At 38.3% G+C, this 18,038-nt stretch overlaps 1 protein-coding gene across 2 annotated transcripts in view; it reads left to right on the top strand.

Annotated features, from left to right (window-relative positions):
• The window catches only part of lnx1.S (ligand of numb-protein X 1 S homeolog), a 124,187-nt gene that overhangs the window by 42,309 nt on the left and 63,840 nt on the right, over nucleotides 1–18,038 (top strand). For both annotated transcript variants that reach the window (XM_018243141.2, XM_018243142.2), the window contains 2 exons: nucleotides 864–1,066; nucleotides 8,254–8,625. In XM_018243141.2, the coding sequence (XP_018098630.1) occupies nucleotides 864–1,066; nucleotides 8,254–8,625 (575 nt within the window). The remainder of the gene's footprint in view (nucleotides 1–863; nucleotides 1,067–8,253; nucleotides 8,626–18,038) is intronic.

The raw sequence follows: 18,038 nt of genomic DNA, 5'->3' as shown, positions 1-18,038 counted from the left end.
AGAGGGAGAGGGACAAAGACCATCTAATATCTGCACCTGTGCTTTGCTGCGGTAGTGCCTTTGCACCTATTTATTGTGAGTTAGGACCAAATCACATCATCATGAATTATCATCGGGAAAAAATAATAAATCCTCATGCATTTCCTTATTTTAAATTACTTTTATATAAATTCAGCAAAAACAGTGGCCAGTCAACATATTCAGTAGAGGCATCATGGTCTTGTGCCTACTGTATGTTCATGACCCCAGCTTGCCCGCAGTTAGGATTATATTAGTAGCTATCTTCTCAGTCACACTATTCACACTAGTCACACTAGTCACACAACACATTAGGCCAAGTTGAACAAAGTAGTTGTGTATGTCTTCTGACATGGCTACAAAAATTATCCTTAATATATATATTTACATCAGGTTCTTTCCCTGTGTAGATTAAAGTCTAATTCCCTTTTTACAAACTTACACCTGCCCTAGAAGCCAAGTAACCAAGACCATGGTACTCTAAGGCAACAATGTCAAACACTGAGTCACCCCAATGATGGGTGTCCAAGTATATTTATCTTTTTAAATCACATATAGTGGGCATTATTATTTTAAAACAAAGATGTGATTAAAAAGATATTTTTGCTTTGTTTTGCAGCTTTCTAATTTTTTTCCATTGCAACTCAATTATCAAAAGCCTCTCTTTGATTTGTCTATGGCTAACCGTAAACACTGCAGTGAGCATGGCCATTCCCACTCATATTAATAGAGATGGTATCCCCTCTTATCAATTCATTTTTTCCTAGGAAAACAAACTTTTATTTCCCATTTAAATTTCGTTTCTAACAAAGAAATTTTTTTTTTGTTTGTTTATTGACCTACAGGTCTTCCAAGACAATATCACCTGATTCCAGATGGAGAGATCACCTGCATTAAAATCAATCGGGCTGATCAAAATGAAATCCTTGGCATTAGAATTGTTGGAGGCAATGAGACGCCTTTAACGCATATCATCATACAGCACATTTATCAGGACGGGGTTATTGCTCGAGATAGGAGACTTCTTCCAGGAGACATGATATTAAAGGTAAAAACTAACATATACTTACTGAGAAGCTAGTTCAGTGTTATGCAGCTCTAGGTTTCAATTGTCTTAACAAGCCAGCGACACAAGGGATAGGGGCTGCTTTTATTTATACTGTGCCTCATTTCCAGATTCTTCTTGTTTGGGTAAGCACATGGGCCAAAAACTTTAGTTTATGATCCATCCAGGGGGATGACTTTGGTGATCAATTCATCTCAAGTGAGAAGGGCAACCTATAAGTGTTCAGATGTTTTACTACAGCTCCTAGTACCCGCGAAGCTAGTCTTTGCCTGCCAGGGGAATGATAGTAGTCAACATCTAAATGTAAACTCACCTGCTTAAAAAAAATAATTTTGCTACAACACAATATATAGTGTGTGTGTAGTAATATATACAGTTGAATAAAAATGTTTGGGCACCACTAGGCAAATTACATGTTCATTATGGAAGTAAGTTAACAAACTGCAAATGTTTGCAAATGTTAATGCACGGCTACATTTTATTTCATGAACTTTAAAACACAGAAACAAAGAAAACTTCAGTTTCTTCTGTTTGAACTTTCTGGATGCAAAGATCTGTTTGGGATCTTGTATATCTTTCTTAATTATGGAAAAGGTGCTACCACTGCTACTAGAAGAGTGGATATCCCGCAATACATCCAAATAATCATAGAGTGCATTCAATTTTGCGTGAAATGGTGCATGCTGATATCCATCACATGTTAACACTTCCTTAAACAGTAGAGGGGCCAAATACTAAAGAATAATGCAGGGGGGTATCTATAGAGGAAGCAGACCCTGCGGCTGCATGGGGGCCTAGGAGGTATAGAGGTCCCACGAGGCTAGTCAACCTCTAAACATTTTGGGGGCCAAGTTATGCCACTGGAATAAGGAACACTATCTTGCTGGATGTGGGGTTAGGCAGGGGTTTAATTCTTGAGAGCAATGTCTCACTATCATGCCCTTGGAAGCCGTATATTTCCAAAGCAATATCATGTTCTCTCACTTGTACATGCGTCATGTGCAGTTCCCCGAGACTTTGTCAAGGACTATTAAATCAACTTTAATATTTCATTGTGAATAAATATTTCACGCCTGACTTTAACTTAATCCCCAGATATAAACATGGCAGGATTTGTCTAACACTCTTGGCAAGAACAGTGTTTGCAAAAATGCTAATGTGTCGATGGTGAGTGAGAAGTCAGTACCTAGATCATAAACAGTATCATGTCCAAGTGGAAAAGAGAGCATTGTGCATCTCAGTGACATCTTGGCTTCTGTTACCTGGACAGTGCTTGTCTTGAACAAGTTAAAGGCTGCATGTGGCTCACTTACTAACCTTCACGGTAACCAATGCTAACCATTAAAGGAACAGTAACACCAAAACATTTGTGTTTTAAAGGAATGACAACATAATGCACTGATGCCACTGATAAAACTGGGATGTTATAGTTTATATATACCAGCTGCCTTGTAGCAATGGGAGCAGCCATTTAAGTAAAGGATACACAGCAGATAACAAAAGTTTTGAAGAATCCTATTGTATAGTACAGAGCTTATCTGTATCCTGTGCCTTTTCTCATCTCTCCAGCTTGAATGGCTACATAGCAGCATGTTCATATAAACTATATTTGTGTTTCTGAAGCAAACACCCCAATTTTACCAATGCAGTGCAACACTATATTTTATTTCCATTACTTTAAAACACTTTCATTTTTTTTATTGTTACTGTTCCTTTAAGTAGTTTTGTTCAACTGTTGGAAGAATAAATAAAAGCAAAAACTAGATTGGTGTGTTACTTCCCAGGTACAAATGCTAGTCAATGAGCCCCGGCTGGTGGAGGGAGACAGAGAGCAGCCGTTTTTTTCTTGATTCTTCAAGAAAGCATTTTTTTCTTTATTTTTATGAATTCCATTTACATTACTTTGTTCTTGTAGAGCCTATACCTAACTGTCAGGTCTTGGGAAATATTTTCCCCTACTTTACAACATTTCAAACATTACATTACATACAAACATTGCAATTTTTTACTCTATTCCTTTTTTACTTGCAGCTTTTTTCAGAAATGTACCACTGCTTCTCATTCTCTACAATATCACTCAACACAACGTGTATTGACACCAAGTTCAAAATGTTTATTTGTCTAAATTGTTGAGTGATAAACATTATTTAAATTAGTGTGTATATTAAACATAGGACAGTGGTTTGGATATTCCACCGAGCACCCAATTTATCCATCAGTACGAATACAGAACCTTGTATCTTGTACCCAACCCACCCTGACTGGAAGAGAAATAGAACAGCGGGATAATTGATAATTGTTAACCAATAATTTCCTTGGGAGGGTTGGCCACAGAACACTTGGAATCACCTGCACTAATAATTCAAACATTATAAATGCAATTTCTAGCAATAATCACAATCTGGATATTTTTGAGCATCAAAATGTTTAGAATTGCCTCATGTGCGAGGCAGTTCCCTCTTTGCAAGTCTATGCAGATGGTTCAATGGCTGCAATCAAAGCCAAGACTCCACTGTGTAACCAATATGCAACTGTCATCTGCTTTCTGAAATCTCTTGGGGGCAGATTCACTAACTTCGAGTGAAGGATTCGAATGAAAAAAATTCGAATTTCGAAGTATTTTTTGGGTACTTCGACCATCGAATTGGTTAAATTCGTTCGAATTCGAACAAAATCGAACGAATCGAAGTAAAAATCATTCGACTATTCGACCATTCGATAGTCGAAGTACTTTCCCTTTAAAAAAAACTTCGACCCCCTACTTCGGCAGATAAAACCTACCGAAGTCAATGTTAGCCTATGGGGAAGGTCCCCATAGGTTTGCTAACCTTTTTTTGATCGAAGGATTTTCCTTCGATCGTTGGATTAAAATCGTTCGAATCGTTCGAACGAAAAATCCTTCGATCGATCGATCGCAGGATTAGCGCTAAATCCTTCGACTTCGATATTCGAAGTCGAAGGATTTCAATTCGAGGGTCGAATTTCGAAGTATTTTTAACTTCGAAATTCGACCCTTAATGAATCTGCCCCTTGGTGTGCCAATGTCCTTCCAAATCCTACATTTACCCTAGTCCTATATCCAATTGATTTCCATAGCATCCTCTTGTCTGGTACTGCAGCAAACCTCTTGGCAACATCCACTCATATAACATCATTAATGTTTCTAGCTACTGTATGTTTCTCTCATACTCCAACTACGATGATTTCTTTGTCATTTCTCAAAAATCTCCAAGTTGTACAAAGACCAAAATTGTCTAATGTTTTCACAGGTTTTAGAAATACAAAATCATTTTAATTTAACAAGAGTGACTGTAGTATGGGTCACACTGGCAGACTATCAACTAAAAAAAAAACATGAATGCATCAATTTCTTTGGCTTCCTTTCATGTGGGAAACCCAAACAAAAAAAAAAAAGGCAGGCTTTAGGCACTGGTGTAAATTGGTTCATATAAAGCAAAATAGGCTATGGCATATTGTTGTTGTTGTTGTTTTGTTAAATGTGAGTAATAGCTAGTATTTTGTTGTGAGGGGTAATAAGAAATTAGACATCTGAAATGAATTTCCAGACTTTTGTTCTATATGGAAATTGTGCCAAGGGGACACAGACCACCATACTCACCAGAAAAACATGTATAAAGGGATTCTGTCATGATTTTTGTGGTGTTGTTTTTATTACTAACTGTGTACTATGCAACTACCATTCTACCATTTATTCTTTAACCAATAAATGTATTTGTTTATAGCTGTAATATTGATGTACTGTATAGACAGCCACCTCAGGGCTCTGTGCCTGATCCTGTGATTTCAGAAAGAATCAGCACTTCACAATGGAACTGCTTTCAGATAAGCTATTGTTTTTCCTAATCAATGTTGTTTCCAAGTCAGGTGTGACTACCCACTTGTGAGGCCATCTAAAATCTAATCTAAAATTCCAGCCATATAGCACTGGAAGGAATTACAGAAGGAAATTCTGTAACAACTGACTATACCTTTTCAAAATCAAATTAAATCCGTTTTTCCACAAAAGAAGTTCCAATTTTAACAATACATTATTGCTTTCTTGAGTGCACGAGTCCCATAATATCACTGTGTCATTTAAGGTTTAAGGGACACCTCATATAACCTACTTGAAAAACAAGTAATTCCCAACACAGTTACAGCTATCTGCTGGGATGTGCAATCCATCTTCCGAACGTTTCCTCATTTGACACTGCTCCATTTAATTATTTAAGCAAAACTATGGGCATTGTGCTAATGTGGTGAAATAAAGCAGCGCAGTGAGATCCTAGATCTGTAGCAAAATTAATGTGCGCTGACTCCTCAGGTAGAACAGTGAGAATACAAACCCTTGTGCATCCCACAGGACATGAGCTCAGCCAAGTAACATGAGCGCATGGGTCCTTTTATTCTCCCTTACAATCTGTTTCTCATTTATTTAAGGTTTCAGCACAGAAATATAGCCTGTTTGTCAGCACAGTGATTCCTGCACTGCACACTACAAATCTGAGCTTGGTACACTACCCAACATACTTGTTGCATGACAAACTGCAATGAAATACAAAATGAAAATGAGGTTTCCTGTAACAAATCATCTTATTCATAGTACATTTTCTCTTGCGTTTTTAACTTTTCAAAAAAGATTTCTTTTTTTTTCATGTGTTGGACCTCTAGGATAAAGAACAGTATTAAGTGGATACTGTGATATTTTAAGAAGAGAGCCATCCAAACCTTTTAAAAATAACAAGTAATGTGAATATGTAGAGGAGTACACTCTTGGGGGCAAATTTACTTATGGTCGAATATCGAGGGTTAATTAACACTCGATATTCGACTGGCGAATTGAAATCCTTCGACTTCGAATATCGAAGTCGAAGGATTTACCGCAAATAGTTCAATCGAACAAAAAATCGTTCGATCGAACGATTAAATTCTTCGAATCATCAGATTCGAAGGATTTTATTCCATCGATCGAATGATTTTTCTTCGACCTAAAAATTGTTCCAAAGCCTATGGCTAACATTGACTTCCGTAGGTTTTAGGTGGCGAACTAAAGTTTTTTTTAAAGAGACAGTACTTCGACTATCGCATGGTCGAATAGTCGAACGATTTTTAGTTTGAATTGTTCGATTCAAAGTCGAAGTCATGGTCGAAGTAGCCAAAAAAACATTCGAAATTCGAAGTTTTTTTTTATTCTATTCCTTGGCCCCTTGGTGTACATAGCACAAAGCCATGCACGGCAATGCTCCACTCAACTCTTTTTGTAGCAATGGGCACACCAGTATAGAAATGTCCAAAGCACTGTACAGAAACCTATAACTGACATATTAACCCAAATAGGCTGTTAACCTGACATTTTTCTAATTGTGGCCAGTACATCCAAAAGGCACCCAGAGCCTCCATTCCGTTCTACGGGCAGCTAATAGCTGTTGCGGAGTTCCTTCATTTTACAACCCTTTGGAACTTGTACATCCTCTAAAACAATTTTGAAAGTGACACAGCACTATCAATGCATAAATACAACACAACAATCTGAATTCTATCAGCAGGTTATTTATTCCCGAAGTCTATATTGTGATGAGAGTATTGCTTTTGATGTGGTACCCTGCGGGCTCATGCAGCTTGAAAACCCAATGTCTAGGCATGCCTATAGGACCTTACATGCTAGTATCACCATACTAAAAATAGCCAAACATCGCCCATTTGCCTCTCAGACTCTTTGGAACACATAAGAGCACTGAACACTGTCATCTGTACTAACTCTTCATATGGCCAGTCAGCTGGAAATCATTCATTGTCAACTCCTTGCTCATCAGTCAGTCTCACTTTTTTATATGTGTTCTGCCAGAATTTTCCTGATATTGCTTCCAAGTTCACGTATTAACGTGATAAAAATGCCCTTCAATTTCCTCTGTTCCAATACTTTGCATCAAAATTAATTTCCAAAACATCCATATCGACAGTGAGTCATAACATCTGAGAAAGGAATGGGGTCTTAGAATGTAATCACAAGAGTTAGTTTCTTAAATTAATTACATTATGGCTATACATTTCCCATAATTGATGCCTGGTATAAAAACATTCATAAAGGAATACAAAATGTTCTTCTTTTAAGATGCTTTATTTACCAGTAGGTCTTTCCAGCTGACACGAGGTCACCCATTCCGATTAGAAGAAAAGAGGTTCCGCCTAAATATTCGGAAGGGGTTTTTTACAGTGAGAGCTGTGAAGATGTGGAATTCTCTCCCTGAATCAGTGGTACAGGCTGATACATTAGATAGCTTTAAGAAGGGGTTGGATGGCTTTTTAGCAAGTAAGGGAATACAGGGTTATGGGAAATAGCTCATAGTCCAAGTTGATCCAGGGACTAGTCCGATTGCCATTTTGGAGTCAGGAAGGAATTTTTCCCCCTCTAAGGCAAATTGGAGAGGCTTCAGATGGGTTTTTTGCCTTCCTCTGGATCAACTGGCAGATAGGTAGTTAATAAAAAAAAAAAAAAAAAAGGTTGAACTCGATGGACATGTGTCTTTTTTCAACCTTACTTACTATGTTACTATGTTACTATGTCATATGAATTCTACTTTACGACTTCATAAAAAGGCAAATATACTGCGCAGCTTCTCCCTGGGAATGGATTTATATTGTTTAAATATGTATTCTCTTTGAGGCCCATTTACTATTGGTCGAATATCGAGGGTTAATTAACCCTCAATATTCGACCCTCGAAGTAAAATCCTTCGACTTCGAATATTGAAGTCGAAGGATTTACCGCAAATGCTTTGATCGAAGGATTTTCCTTCGATCAAAAAAGCTTAGAAAGCTTATGGGGACCTTCCCCATAGGCTAACATTGGTGCTCGGTAGGTTTTAGGTGGCGAAGTAGGTAGTCAAAGTTTTTTTTAAAGAGACAGTACTTTGACTATCGAATGGTCGAATGGTCGAACGATTTTTAGTTAGAATCGTTCGATTTGAAGTCGTAGTCGAAGGTCGAAGTAGCCAATTCCATGGTCGAAGTAGCCAAAAAAATCTGAAATTCTCCGGTTTTTTCATTCGAATCCTTCACTCGAGCTTATTAAATGTGCCCCCAAGTGTTGTAAATATCCCCACAGAAACTGGTTACTATATAAATAAAGCAACATAATTTGTGTTTTCCTTTGTGTTCTTTTTGTACAGGTAAATGGCATTGATATAAGCAGCGTGCCTCACACATATGCACTTTCAGTTCTCAGACAGCCTTCCAAAGTGCTAAGGCTTACAGTGCTCAGAGAACAGAGGTACAAGTGTCGATCCAATGGAGTCCCAATGGACCAACACAATCCACAAGACGACAGCATTCATGTTGTATTAAACAAGAGCAGCCATGATGTGCAGCTGGGAATAAAATTGGTCCGAAGAAGAGAGGAGCCTGGAATATACATTTTTAACTTATTGGAAGGAGGTGTCGCTGCAAGAGATGGTTATTTGCATGAAAATGATCGGGTCTTGTCAATTAATGGTCATGATTTACGTAATGGGACGCCTGAAATTGCAGCCCAGCTCATACAGGTGAGTCACTTTTACCCTAGCGCAGTGGTTCCCAAACTATGGAGTGACCCCTCCAGGGGGAATCGTAAAGCATCAGCAGGTGGGGTTCAGCCTGAAAGCCAGTTAGAGAGAATGGGGAGAATGTCCCTTTGGTCTCCTAGATACACCTGAAAGCCCAGTTTATAGGACAGTAAAAGATAGATTTGGGATGATTGGGATGTACAGTATTTGCTGCCCTATATATTCTTGAAACCATGACTAGAGATGCACCAAATCCAGGATTCGGTTCAAGATTCGGCCAGGATTCAGCCTTTTTCAGTAGAATTGGGGCAAATCCAAATGTCTTCCTGAACCAAATCCAAAAAATCATGTGATCTTTCTTTACACAAACAAGAAAGTCAAAACTTCTTTAAATGTGCAACATGCACACACTTAATTTCCTCCCTTGTTTTCCTATTTTGCATATGCAAGTTAGGGTTCCGGTTTGATTTGGTATTTGTCCGAATCTTTCACAAGTGATTTAGGGTTCCTCCGAATCTTAAAATAGTGGCTCTCTAAATCCCTAACTATGGCTGATACTTCAAGGGGGTCCCTGGGCAAACCTTCAACTGGGTCTTAAACTGAAAAGTTTGACAACCACTGCGAGATGAAAAAAAAACTTCAGAAAAGAGTAGACTCATAAATTGTTAAATGTATCTGCATGGGCAATCTGGTTCCTAGTTTGCATGCTCTATAATGCATTATCATGACATCTGGAGCATAACTAGCTTTTGGAGTTGAATCTGTTAATGCATTTCAGATTTTTGTGTTACCCCCTTCAGTGTCTAAGGAATCTGCATAGTATCAGACTCAATGTACATTACGGTAAATCCTTTCTAACATTGATGTGAGCTGACTTAATTAAAGTAAAACCAGACTTTCATTTGCTTTGGTTTTCAACAAGAGTTTAACGTTTAACATAACGTGGATTGTGTCCCTATTTAGTACACGTTCAACCTTAAATGTAATGAAATTAACTGTATAAATAGGAAATTGTAACCCCTGCTTGTAAAATAAGGAAATTAGAAAACAATGAAGAGTTAAATGACCTTATAGCATTTGGGTACATTTCATTTATTTTTCATACTATACAGTTGATAGGTAAGCATAGTTTTACCCGCTTCTCTGCCAGTTAGATACAGGTGCCAACACTTGCTCTTAATTGGCTGGTCTGCTCGCCACAAGGATAGATTGTAGAATATAAAGTGAATAATTTACACCCTATTGTAAAATATAAAGATATGAGGATATTATAAGTTACTGATGAGTTCCATGACCAAGTGATTTTATACAGGTAATGGAACTTACTTCTAATATCCTCATATTTTCCAACACTTTATTTCTTATAATACACATGTTTTAGTGAGTTATGTGACAAATATGACATCACTAAGCTCTGTTTATAACTGATGACATCACAAAGAGACGTTTAAAAGAATATAATTTACAGGATTTATATATATATATATATATATATATATATATATATATATATATACAGTATATATATATATATATATATATATATAATACACAAAAGCCATGAATATCTTGTAAATGATATCCTTATAAACGGTGAGTTCTGATGTCATCAGTTATAAACGGTGAGTTCTAATGTAATTTCTGTCACATGACTCACTGAAACTTGTGTATTATAATAAATAAAGTACCCCCAGTTGCAAAATATGAGGATATTAGAAGTTACCTCGGAGTTCCATGACCTGTATAAAAACACTCCGCCTTCTGCCTCGTGTTTTTATATGGTCACGAAACTCCTCGGTAACTTATAATATCCTTATATTTTACAAGAGGGGGTACGTTATTCACTATATACAGTATATAATGTGTAATATGTTTTATTATACTAATGCTTTATATGCACCAACAACAAACATCATTTCTAGTAAATAGGCAAGACAGACTGGGTATTTAAGACTTTGTTGAGTGTGGGTTTTCTCTATATGTTTATGTGTCTGTGTCCATATGAGAGAGTATTTTTTATCAAAGTAAGCAAAGAATGTATGTATATGTATATCTAATATTACTAATGAGTTGCCATTTGGAAGGGACACCATTTCCAGCATGTTAACTTACAATAGGAGACAGCTACATTTGAACAGCTGTGTCTTGTTCAGTTTCTCCCACATAATAAAGGCTAATCTTGGTCTTGTCCAAGCTATAGGCTCCAGACTTCTTGATTAATACGGGACACTTTAAACTTTACAATTGCCAAGGAAAGGAAAGTAATGAAAAGCATTTGGATGAGTTCCTCAGACGAACACTCCGCTTTGCAATTATAAAATTCCTTCCCTCATGACAGCCGTCCACAGACAGGAACATTATGCAGGACATGGGGACCCTCTCTGTATCTATCACTGCCAGTCCACCCATTCATTCTGATCACAAATGTCCCCAGCCCTCTCTGACAAGATTCCAAGAAGGGATGTTGTAATTTGTTGAACGCCACACCTGAAAGCCATTACACAGCTCATACGCTCAGTTATTTGCATAGTCACTAAGGTCACGCAAGGGCCACTGACAGTCAGGAGGCATGTGAGAAGTTTATGAAGGGCCCCTAGTTTTACTACAGGGTCTGTGTGTAATATGTCAGTGATACACACGTGTGCTTGTTCTGGTAAAGAGGCACAGTCCAGGGTTAGAAATAGGAATTGAGTAAACACGGTGTGGTTATGAATCACAAAGAAAAACAACATGACTACGGATAATTGTTTCTCACCTGCACACTGAATGAACATAGAGTGATATAATGTGTATCCATTACCTTGTTTGTTTTGTTTCTTCTTCTATAATGTGAGGGACAAATGAAATCGGCATAAAATACAGAGGGGAAAATTCGTATTAACAAAGGAGGGAGGGTTTTTGTGTCCATTAAAGCTATAGTAACACCTACTTTAGAAAAATTTAAATGATTTAGTGCCATTCCCTAGGATCCAAATCACTGGATTTCTTGGAAGTTGCCATTTTTGGAGGGAAATTGCTACATTTTTGGAGCCAGAGCAACCAGAAAATGAACTCCCCCTCTTCAAGGGGTGCAAGTCCTAATGAGGTGGAAGTGTTGGAGCTGATCTGACTCCTAAAAAACAGCAATTTCTTCAGAACAAAACGCCGATTGTGATCAAATTTGCTGTTTTATAAAGTCGTGGGTGTCAAGTACATGGTGGTCCATTAAAGGAGAAGGAAAGATTAAAACTAAGTAAGCTTTATTAGAAAGGGCTAAATAAATATACCAGTAAACCCTCTAAGTAATGTTGCTCTGAGTCCTCTATCAAAATATACACCACATTTCTTTCCTTCTATTGTGTACACATGGACTTCTGTATCAGACTTCCTGCCTTCAGCTTAAACCTCCATGCCCCGGTCAAGAGCATGCTCAGTTTGCTCCTCTCAACCCACCCCCTTCTCTGCTGTAATCTGAGCCCAGAGCTGTGAGACTAAGGCAGGACGTGATGTCACACCTAGCTAAGATGGCAGCTGCTACCCTAAACAAACATAGGGAGCTTCTAGAGCTGTTTACTCAGGTACGGTAAAGCATTCTGCAGAATAAATATAGCATTCTAGCTTGCACTATTGTGACTAATCTATTGCCAAGAAACTGTCTCTGTAGCTTTCCTTCTTCTTTAAAGTACAGTGCAAAAGATTCCTTACAGCTGAAATTCTATGCGAGAAACCATAGTAACAAACACAATAAACCAAGGCTAACATAATAAGCAGGCGTACATTTATTCACAGCTATTGTATGAGGAAAGCTTTTCGATATAACCTTCAATGCAGAGTTTGTTGTTGATGTTTTTACTTATACACATTGGAACCGAACCTTTAACCTTTCCAAACCTTGCTAGAAACATTTGTTGCTGGGGCCCAAGACAAATAGGTGGGGGTTCTGAATTTTATAGGATATGGAGTTTGCAAACAACAATACTGAAAGGTTTAAAATTCTTCCACTTTGTTAAACCAAGCCATCAGTCATGTAAATACGGAACACAAGAAAACTATCATCTGTAGGTGAGTGGAGGTTGTTTGGCTCCATCCATTGAGGTCATTAATCAATCAGAAGATTTAAAGGAAAATGTGCATCTGTATTAGGCATAGTTAGCACATTCTAGCTTGTTCTATACATTGAAAAACTCTATATTTGTATGGCAGTTATATACAATTATGTTAGTAAACACTTCTGGGGTCATATATAAGAAGTTTTATTCACTTTATGTCTGCTCCAAACATAGCTTTTGTTTTCTGTCCCCTCCTTTCTATTGTTTGGAGCTCTTCCAAAGGCTAAAGAGACACAGATATTGTTTTATTCCACACATCCTGTTATTATTTCCATTCTAGCTATTCCTTTCAGAGTATTATATCCAGTTAAATCATCAGGGGTATACTGTCAACACAGGCAATAAAAAATTAACTTTGCAAAAGAATTACAAACTCGGAAAAATTTCACGAACAAGTACAAAGCTATTGTACTTGTTCCACCTAATGCTTTGCTGTTAGGAAAGGTTCTAAACACAGTGTTTGTTAAGTAACAGTAGGCCTAAAGGGGTTACGTATGCAAAAACTGTATTTAAAATATCTTTTAATAATCATATTCATTAGGATTGTATCATCTGTGGCATCTCAGCTTGTGTGTCCCTTTACAGATTACAATTTGGTGTTGTATATTTTACATTTAAAACCATTGCAGCCCTTCCTAGCCTAAAGCTTAGCATGTAGTGGCGTAACTTTAGAGGAAGAAGACCCCCCAGTCGCAGGGGGCCCTGGGGAACAGGGGGTCTGGACTGTGGGGTCTGCTTATATAGCTGATAAAAAAAACTCCCACCTCCACAGCCATTCTCTCTTACCGGTGAGGAAGGGGGAAGCAAGTAGGCGGGAGTGGGCAGAGTTGGGACAGGACATGGTGGAGCAGAGGCAGGATGTGGGTGTGGCAGAGGCGGGACAGGAAGTGGGTGGGAGGATGGGGATCGGAGTGCGCCAGACCCCTTTGAAGATTTTTTTTATTAAGGGCCCCGGTGCACTCTAGTTACGCCACTGATAGAATGGGGTATATACTAATACACAGGGTGTAAGTGCAAGCATTTTCTGGCCTCTGAACCTCTCAAGATGCAGAGAGCAGCACCATTGGTATCAAGATATCTTAGGAGTTCAAAAACTTTGTTAAACTTAAAGGACAAGGTGAAAGTTCTCCAGTTATGTATGTGAGTAATTTTCAGTTTCTGATTTCTAGTTTGAGGTTTGACTTCTTTGTATCTGCCCAAGGTTTCCAAGATGCGGCTTACCAAATAATTTTAACAATTCAACTCGGTACACTTTGTGTGAGCTTAAAGGAAAAGTAACATCCAAAAATCAAAGTGTTTTAAAATGATAAATGGAGTATTACCCTGTATAAGGATTAGTTACCTCTGCCGCAGCACCGGCGCTGCTACTGCCGCTTCCTCCTGCCTTCCCAAGATGGCGGCACCAAGGGATGCCAGCATCAGAATGGACACAGTGTTATCACGCTCGTTTGGCGCCATTTAAAGGCCTATTTAAAGGGCATGTAAAAGCAAAAAAATAAAATGCAATTTTTACTTTCTTTAATGAAAAAGAAACCTATCTCCAGTATACTTTAATTAAAAAATGTGTACCGTTTTTATATGAACCCTGACAGTATGCAGTGACATTCTCCCTTCATTTACTGCTGTGGATAGGAATTGTCAGACGGTCCCTAACTGCTGAGCAGGGAAACAATCATACTTATGAACAGCAGGGCCCCCCCCCCATACTTCCTAGCCATGCAGAACTCAAGCAGCTTTGTTTATGACGATCCCTAAGCAGCCCAGACCACACTGAGCATGTGTACAGTCTTAGTCTTGCAAAGATGTTTAACAAAGTTACAAGATGGTGACCCCCTGTAGCCAACTTTGAAAGCATAAATCATTTGTTTGATTAGGCTTGTGGTGCAGTAAGTTCATGTTTATGTTTAGTATACAAAATACAGCATTTCTAGCCTTATTCTATTTTAGACTTTACATGCCCTTTAAGGTGCCAGAACACTACAGTCATTGCCCTAATATAGGTTCTACCTTGTGTATTCCTGGGTGCGCTTTACTGATTATTACTACTGATTCCTGTGTTTGACCTCAGCCTGTTTAATTGTCTTTGAACCTTCTCTGCCTGCATTGACCCATCTGCCTGGACTTGACTATTCTTCTGCCTCATCCTTGTCGGTTACCTTGAACTGTTTTTTTCCTCCTTCGTCCATTATTCCTGGCTTAGCCTCGGGCCCCTTATACCCTGCACTGGTAACACTGCTGTGTTTGCTTCAGAAACACTACTATTGCTTATACATATTGTTATAAATATATTGTTATATAAATAAGCTGCTGTGTTGAAATGGGGGCAGCCATTCAATGAGAAAGGGCTCAGGTTACACAGCAGATAGCAGATAAGCTCTGTAGTTTTGTATGGCTCTGCATAAAATATTCTGAAATAAATCCATTTTGTTGTTTGACAAACCAGAAGAAATGCCATGTCTAGAATTGGTATATTTGGAAGTCTGTTGAAAGAATTAAGAAAACTGGAATGGTGTAGGTGCAACATGAGTCAAATTTTTGTCCTATTGTGATTAATGTAGCTGAATGGAAAGTAACTGGTTACCACTTTGTGTAAGATACGTCATCCACTAGAATACGGCAGCACGATAGGCCTTTGTCAAGAGAATAGTGTTCTCCTTGGAAAAAAAGTTTTAATTAAGTCTTTGCTTTTGGGTGTCCATACATGAACATCTGCAGATTCAGCTTCTATTAAACTAATGGCAGTTTATCATCAGATGCTTCAGAAAAATCCAATCAACACACATACTAAATACTGAAGTTGTAGCAGCCAAGCCTGTGTTTTGAAGCCAATGGCTATACATGGGCCCCTAGTGTGATATGATCACAGTGTTTTCAACTCAGCCTAATATTCCAAGAAATTGCACAAATTTAACCAAATAACAAGACACATGTGTATGACCCACTTTGCCCCCTTCTATTTGATCATCTTTTTAAAACCAGTCATGATACCTGTTCAAACATGGGTTTCATCCTGGCTAACCAATATATATGGCTTGTTCTTTAATGTCATGCAAAAAACAAAGATTTTCCATGACTGCTATAATTAGGGCCAATGTTAGGGTCAAGCAGAGACAGCATTTGCTCTCAGTCCCCTAAGGGGAAAATATTTAACCATAGGACATATGAGGCTGTTCAACAGGTGGTAGATATTTTAGTGTATATTAAAAATATGCAGCTCCAGATTTTTTTGAATTAAAGCCACACACATTTCTCAGCTAGTTCTGTTTATTGTTCCCCTCTCACCTTTCTGATTGTGAATGTCTAGGCACCTTGATAGTGATGCATTTAAAAACCTTAGTACAGAATCAGATGTGGGTCACACATTACAGTATATTTCTCCAGAGCTATGTTCAACTGCTGTCTGACATGCTGTAATTTTTCCCCATATTTTGGGACCCAATTAGGGTTGCCACCTTTTCTGGAAAAAAATACCGGCCTTCTTATATTCTTGCCATTTTTTTCCTATTAATAACATTGGCATCAAGCATCATTTTTACCGGCCAGGCCGGTAAAATACCAGCCAGATGGCAACCATTGACCCAAACCCAATTCACCATGCAGTGCCCATATCCCTAACCCTACCTTGGCTTTTGAGGAACAGGAACTACTATAACTACTATAGTTTAAATTAGGGATGCACCGAATCCACTATTTTGGATTCGGCCGAACCCCCGAATCCTTCATGAAAGATTTGGCCGAATACCGAACCGAATCCGAATCCTAATTTGCATATGTAAATTAGGGGTGAGAAAGGGAAAACATTTTTTACTTCCTTATTTTGTAACAAAAAGTCACGCAATTTCCCTCCCTGTCCCTAATTTGCATATGCAAATTGGAATTCGGATTCGGTTAGGCCGGGCAGAAGGATTCGGCCGAATCTGAATGCTGCTGAAAAAGGCAGAATCCTGGCTGAATCCAAAACCGAATCCTAGATTCGGTCCATCCTTGTTTGAATAAAGAAATAGTGCTGGATGAACTTTTTGCCATTACTGTCCCTTTAATCTGTAAATTATTTCAGATTTACTGTATATTACAGCTCAGAAAATGAAAAAAAAAGAAGACTGTCATTTACTATTGAAAACATTTTTGATAGAATGCAGAATTACATAGGTGCTAATGCTGCTTTGAGCTTGTCCCTTTCATTTCTTATGATCAAAAAACAAGAGGAATATTTTTAGCATGAAGGTAATGTTCACCATGGTTTAAAGCAGCCTGTTTCTCACACGTGTTCTATTATTCTTTTAATGGCAGATACAATTGTAAGTTCCTTTTAGAGCTATATGTGGGAAAATACATATTCTCAAATACTTTAAAGCTTGCAGGTCATTCTCTTGATGTCAAATAAAGAATTTCAGTTCTTCCTGGGGTGGTAAATATGCAGTTAATGCTCTCCCCATATATTTCAATGGTTGCTTAAAAATGTGGCATCTCCAAGGGGATATATTATATTCTCCAGCATTATTCACTACTTTGCTAACCTATAATTCCCCCAAGCAGGGGTGATCCTGGCCCCTCCGCTGCCTGAGGCAGCAGCACTTGCTGCTGCCCCCCCTCCCCCAGAAATTCGCTCTTAAAGTACCAGGAGCAGCATTTTTGCTGCCCCTGGTACCTAGTGGGGCGCTGCAGCCTGAGGCGACAGCCTCAACTCGCCTCATTAGCAAAGCACCCCTGCCCCCAAGGATGATTAGCTGTCCAAACCCTAGCAAGTGCCCTAAAAAAAACAGGCAAGCTCCTTGTTATCTGATAAACCCATATAGTTGCTTAATTGGTTCTTCTGTGATTGATCAGCTATTGTCTTTACTTTGATCGATTATAAGTTAGCGATTTAAAAGTTTCATATGTCTTTGTGTTTCATCTATACTAACTAATTTTTTTTTTTAAATTGATGTTGCTGATCCTTTAAGAAACTAAACCTAGGGATTGTCGCAAATCAAGCAGAAAATGAGTTTTGCCTGTAATATAATCTGATGCTCCAGGGATTATTAAACTCTGATGGTAGTTGTGCTGGTTGAGCTGCCATGTACCACTAATTACTTTCTAATCAGTCTTATATAGTGACATTTCTATACTGTATATACAGTATATTGTAAGTCCCTAAGCTCAGTAAGTGACAGCACAGAGCATGTGCAGTGAATCAGCAGAAAAGAAGATGGGGAGCTACTGGAGCATCTTTGGAGGCACAGATATTTTCTGCTAAAGGGTTGTGGTTGCCTTGGGCTGGTACAGAAGCCCAAAACATAATGTACAACATTTCTGCCCTACTTCTTTAGCTGAGCTTTAGTTCTC

The sequence above is a fragment of the Xenopus laevis genome, chromosome 1S (assembly GCF_017654675.1).
Source record: "Xenopus laevis strain J_2021 chromosome 1S, Xenopus_laevis_v10.1, whole genome shotgun sequence".
Taxonomy (NCBI): domain Eukaryota; kingdom Metazoa; phylum Chordata; class Amphibia; order Anura; family Pipidae; genus Xenopus; species Xenopus laevis.
The sequence above is the reverse complement of the archived record's forward strand: the minus strand, read 5'-3'. Positions and strand labels throughout refer to the sequence as shown.